At 39.1% G+C, this 6,000-nt stretch overlaps 1 protein-coding gene across 6 annotated transcripts in view; it reads left to right on the top strand.

The window, feature by feature from the left end:
• The window catches only part of vav2 (vav 2 guanine nucleotide exchange factor), a 256,865-nt gene extending 253,449 nt beyond the window's left edge, over nucleotides 1-3,416 (top strand). For 2 of the 6 annotated variants that reach the window (XM_056268289.1, XM_056268291.1), the window contains 4 exons: nucleotides 534-657; nucleotides 1,911-1,997; nucleotides 2,273-2,427; nucleotides 2,647-3,416. In XM_056268289.1, coding sequence (XP_056124264.1) covers nucleotides 534-657; nucleotides 1,911-1,997; nucleotides 2,273-2,427; nucleotides 2,647-2,694 — 414 coding nt within the window. In that variant the 3' untranslated portion in view covers nucleotides 2,695-3,416. The remainder of the gene's footprint in view (nucleotides 1-533; nucleotides 658-1,910; nucleotides 1,998-2,272; nucleotides 2,428-2,646) is intronic. The other 4 variants (XM_056268290.1, XM_056268293.1, XM_056268292.1 and 1 more) reach the window with 2 other exon arrangements.
• Nucleotides 3,417-6,000: the final 2,584 nt, after the last annotated feature.

Consider the following 6,000-nt stretch of genomic DNA (forward strand, 5'->3'; position numbering starts at 1 on the left):
ATGCTTGTATGGTAAAGACTGCATTGAAAAACTTTTTCTGCAGTTTTACACAATTAATTCACTCAAAGCACTTAACATACAGATTTCAGTCCAGGTTTCACTTTAGATATTTTCTTTTCGTGTCTATACTTGTACGCACTAACATTCAAACATTTAAGGGTAAGTACGATTTATTTTAAAAAGAAGAGAAAAAAAATTCAGCATGGACATTTATTTGATCAGAAAGTACAGACATATAGTGTTACAAAATATTTCTATTTCAAATTAATTGTATATAGTTTTCTTTATAGTAATGTTATTTTATTTTACAGTTAGTAATGATATTTCACAATATTACTGTTTTTTTTATAGCCTTATGTTGCACGGCTGCCAAAAAACAAGATGTGTGAGGCTAATATGGCTCTGGTTCATTTACATAGAACCATAGCCTAATCTAAGCCTACCTAAATCTTAAAAAAAAAAAAAAAAAAATCCCTTGCAAATATTGGTATTTCTTCTCCGTAAGTAACTTTAGATATGTTTCTTTGTTACAGGAGCTTGTGGAGTATTATCAGATTCATTCACTGAAAGAGAGCTTTAAGCTGTTGGACACGACATTACGGTACCCTTACAAATCCCGGGAACGCTCAAGCTCTCGCACCAATACCCGCTCACCAGGTAAACGTTCACTGCCATAATTCTCTGTCTTTTTATCTCTCTTTCTTCTTCTCCCTTACTCCCTTCTTTTTTTATTTTCACTCTTCTGCTTTTTTGCTTTCTCTGTCCCACATTTATTATTGACCCCCACCAGTCTGGCCAGCAGCCTTCCACAATCTTTGGACACACTCTGGAAGTCTGAACAAACAAACCCTGGCAGCTGGTCCCGCCCTCACATTCTGTATGCTCCGCCTTCTGGTATTTCAACTGTCAGTCATCTTAGGCTTGGTTGTTAAGAAGCCGCCCACTCTGGCTGAGCTGAATAGGTTCTAATAAACAGATTGGATTGGATGTATTATAAGTTATGCGCCTTTGTTCTCCTTCCAGAGCCAAGCTTAACTGGTATTCACTGATATTTATGCTAGTGCGTAAAGACAGTGCCTGTTTCTGAGAATGTGGAAGCTGCCTAAAGGAATCATTCACACAAAAATGAAAATTTTGTCATTCACTCACCCTCATTTTGTTTCAAACCTCAATGACTTCCTTCCATGGAATAGAAAAGGACAGAATGTTCACTGTGTTCTTTTCCGTACAGTGAATAGTGAATACAGTGAAGTCTTTTTCCTCATCAAGGCTGCAATTATTTGATTAAAGAATTGTTAAAACAGTATTATTGTGAAATATTATTACTATTTTAATATATTTTAAAATGTAATTTATTACATTATTCTTAATTTATTCCTCTGAATTTTCAGCATCATTACTCCAGTCTTCAGTGTCACATGATCCATCAAAAATCATTATAAAATGCTGATTTGTTGCTCAAGAAACATTTAATATTAGTATCAACTGCTTAATATATTTTTGAAAACCATCATACAATTTTTTTTGTAACAATGTAAAAGTCTTTATTATAAATGTATTCTTGCTAAATAAAGGTATTTCAAAAAATGATAATGACTCCAACCTTTTAAAAGGTAGTGTATATAGATGTATGTAGACATATAGAAATATGTCAGAGTAACTGATTTTTGGGTCATTGCATCTGTAAGAATTCTAGCTACTTTTTTCCACATGCATACAAACATACACACACACACCTTACTGACTCTGTTACCTTGTCTTAGTTTGGTAAGGAAACCACGTCCTTGAACTTTCTTTACCCTGTAGTGATGTGCAACTCTGCTGTGCCTTCCTCATTTATTTGTTTGCGCTCTCTCTCTCTCTCTCTCTCTCTCTCTCCCCCCCTCCCCCCTCTACCTATTCTGTCTCAGCAGCCACCTGTGCTTCCTACAACTTCTCCTTCCTCAGTCCTCAGGGCCTCAATTTCTCCTCTCAAAGCTCTGCTCCCTTCTGGTCAGGTACTGCGCTTTTTGCTCATGCTTTTGCATCATCCATGCCACCTCCCCCAATTCCTCTTCAATTTCAGTCGCTTATCCACATCTCTCCCCTGGTTGTGTTTTCAGCATCCTCTTGTTAGGGCTTCAGAAATGTATCAAATTCTTGTAATAATACCGCATTCATTTACATCTCTCTCACAATGTCAAATTGTCCACTCATCTGTCGTATAAGCATTTAATGGCACTCTTCAGCATTTTACATGCACTAATCTCCGGATGTTGTTGGCCTTGTACAGTATTCACACCCAGGGTAGTCAGCACAGCTGTGGCGCGATACAACTTTGCCGCTCGAGACATGAGAGAGCTGTCCCTGCGAGAAGGGGACATCGTCAAGATCTACAGCAAGATTGGTGGAGACCAAGGCTGGTGGAAAGGAGAGGCCAATGGCAGGGTAATAAAGCAAGCAAATGTTATGAGCAAATGAAAAATTGGCCAGTTTTAAAGCAACTTTTATGATAGAAAATAGTTTGTTTGTAAAACATCCAATTGGAATACATTGGCCAATCATATAGAAGACCTGAATTAACTGTTGTATAATGTAAAACATTTATTCTCATTGTGCGAGTCTGAGGTTGTATATTCTCAGATTCTGTCTCTGTTTTCCATTCAGATTGGATGGTTCCCCTCCACGTACGTCGACGAGGAAGGGGTGCAGTGAAACTTTGGAGTCACAAATCGTCCAATCGCATTTTGATCTGCAGCCCTCTGAGAGGACTCTTTGGTTTCCAAGGCAACACCCTAATGGAAGTCTTTTCGCTGGAAACATATTTTACAATGAATATTTGTACTTCTGTCTCTTTTCATCATGTACGAATATGCTTTTTCCCTTTCTCGGAATGTCTGTGTGATCTCTGTGAAGAAAACTGCTCGGAGTCTGTTCGTTCTCAGTGTCGGGAGGAGGAAACTGTGAACAGAGCAGAACTTAAAGTGGCCAAAGGACAAGCATGGCTTTAAGTTTGTACAGTAATACCTGTAACGTGCGCTGACGGCCACAGGGGTATAATGGGGGGTGGGGACATATAAATAAATAAATAAATATATATATAAATATAATTTATTAAAGAGATATATCTATGATTAGAATGCGACGTTGAACATTTGTTCAACAGCACCAATGCAAAGAATATAGAAGAGCAGAGCAGATGCACTTTGCATTTCTTTACAGAGAGAATTTGCCTTAGTAATGGTAATGCCTTTAGATGTGGAGGAAAAGAGATGGATTCAGACTCATATTGCACATACAAATTCGTACATCTACCCTGTCCAAAAATATGGTGCCTTTTTATACATGTCTTCACTCCCAACAGAGTCTGGTTTATATAGCTGCAGCATTAACGCCCTGTTCTGTAGTGGTGCTCTCTCACGACCCTCTCCACCCATTCAACCAGAAGACCATAAAAGAGACTCAACATTTCTTGGACTGAAATGAGCAGATGTCAGATCTGCTCATCATCTCACTGGAACAAGGGGAAGCTAACCGAAAGCAGTCGTGGCTGGAATTGCTTTTACAGTGAAAAATACAACCACCATCATGTCTTCCTCTTCCTTCAAGAGTATGGCAAAAGTGCAATGGAGTATCAGGAAGAGGTTCCTTAAACACTGTTATCTGTGATTAGCATTTATTTCCATGTTCTTAGTGGTCCAGATTTGGACTGAAAAGGGAAAATTTAATGCTGTTCTGTGCACTGATTTTCATGAATACCCAGAGGTTTTGGGATTTTTTTTTTTTCCGCCTTCTACAAGCACATACATATTGCCATTTCACGTTTCTCGTCTGCAGCCTGCCGCATTACAGTATCTTGCCTTACTGGTGGACACTTGGTGCTACAGTCCTACATATTGAAATCCCTGAGTTAGGGCAGAATTTTCTTTTTTGCTGTTGTTGTGAACGAGGAGACCCACTGCTGAAGAACCTCAGCCATCAAGTGCACTTTATCTGTCCAGAGACCTTTTAACACAGGACACCACACTGCAGACCAGGACATTAAAATGTCATATTATTTAATTAAAAAAAATCAATGTCCTTATTTTTACCTCTGGAGAAAAAAAAAAAAAAGAGTATAAAATCCTTGACACTATGATCAGTGGTCCCTCAAAGTCTGATATTGAACATACTGTAAACTGCGTGAGTGCATGGATGTGTCCCTCAAACAGTCCTTGGAAAAAAACCTTTTGCTGTTGCCGGCCATCATAAATCGAACCTGTAAATTGAGGTGGGAGAGTGCTGGACTCTAAAAAAGCATTGGACATTTTAGCCATGCTCCAGGCTTGAATACAGCTGTCTGCAGTGATGGAAGAGTGCAGCTCATGTCAAGGTAGCGCTGGCTTAGGGGCTTAGTACCTGTTTGTGTGTAGTGGACAAAAAAAACCATTGCATGTGGTCATAGATATTACAACTGCTGTCCGTGGATCCTGAAAAAAAGATTTTAAAAAAATTGTGTACATTTTTTTTGAATGGTCAGTTATTTGGAAACTGAGTTCTATCATGAAATAAATATTTCTTTTTTGCCTATTTGTGGTGTCCTCATTGTTATGATGGATGGATAGTCGCGTGTAGATAGTGATGGATGGATGTAGATAGATAGGACAATGCCTACTGGTAGTTAATAGTGGAATGCAAGACTGCTCACTCCAACAGTACATTCTCTGATGTATGTTTAGGATCGCCACTAGGGGGAGCCAACTTACTAGCCTTTTTCCATGACATTGAAAGCACCTGACATGATTTTGAGTTGAATATTTTTCATTTAGCCTGTGAAAGAGTCATATGATCATATGCCATGGTTACAGCTGTTCATACCATTTTCTCTAAAATACTGGCTGGGATCTAAGGCACCATCCGTGCATGATTTCACATCTGTCCTGCACTTCACGATCAGACCCACCATAATAGATCTGTTCACCAACTAACACAACACAGCACCTACTGACAGAGCTCCCTCTTTGCTTTTAGTATGAATATGTTAGGTAGTGATCAAAACAGAATAATTTTGATAGACATCACTCTGCACTTCAGCTTCTCATCAGATTTTCTGTCCAATCATGTATAAGCCTCTCACTGTGACACTATGGTATATTCACACCAGCCAGGCATAATTAACTGCAAGAGAAGGGTTGCTACAATATGTTAGGTAGAGGGAGCTATTTGGTTAGTATACGTTTTGTGATCTGGTTCATAACTTAAACCAAAAGCATCTTTAGTAGTTTAAATCCCTTTTTAGTGGCATGTTCCACTTCTGTGCCCCATCACTATTTATCAATACATTAGAGACTAATCCCATTTTCTGTATTTCCAATTTAATAATTCTCACAGTCTATTGAATTGATATTCAATGAATTGTAGTAAAAAAAAAAAAAAAATCATTACCCAACATATTTAAGACGACGATCAAACAAATATTTTTCTCTAATTTATGGGAAATATATGGCTACATGTATTGCCTCTAGACTTAATTTAGGTTCCCTTTCGAGATCGGTTCACTTGACTTATTGGCAAACCTCTATTGCAGGGGTGCCCAGTCCTGTTCCTGTCCCAATCTACCTTCCTGCAAAGTTCAGATCCAACCCTGATCAAACACAACTGACCCAGCTAATTCAGATCTTCAGGAGCACTTGATAATTACAGACAGGTGTGTTTGATGAGGGTTGGGTCTGAACTCTGCAGGTAGATCTCCAGGAACAGGATTGGGCACGCCTGCTCTATTGCATCATGCCAGTAAACATTATTGGCCAATAATGATTGAGCGCTTGTGTGATGGGCAGAGCCATCTGCTTTATAACACGTGGCTGGGCTGTCATTGCCTCAGAATCTTTCTCCTTCAAGGTATTGGAATACAAGACTCGCCATTGATCTACGCACTCAAAAGGATAGATAACGCTCTCTTTCACCGATCCCCTTCATGGATCTTGTGTCTGGGACGAGCTAATGCCGAGATGGCGCTTGACAGGCCGGGCTGTCAGCACT

The sequence above is a fragment of the Rhinichthys klamathensis genome, unplaced genomic scaffold (genome assembly GCF_029890125.1).
Source record: "Rhinichthys klamathensis goyatoka isolate OS25496 unplaced genomic scaffold, OSU_Roscu_1.1 h1tg000270l_1, whole genome shotgun sequence".
NCBI classification, from domain to species: Eukaryota; Metazoa; Chordata; class Actinopteri; order Cypriniformes; family Leuciscidae; genus Rhinichthys; species Rhinichthys klamathensis.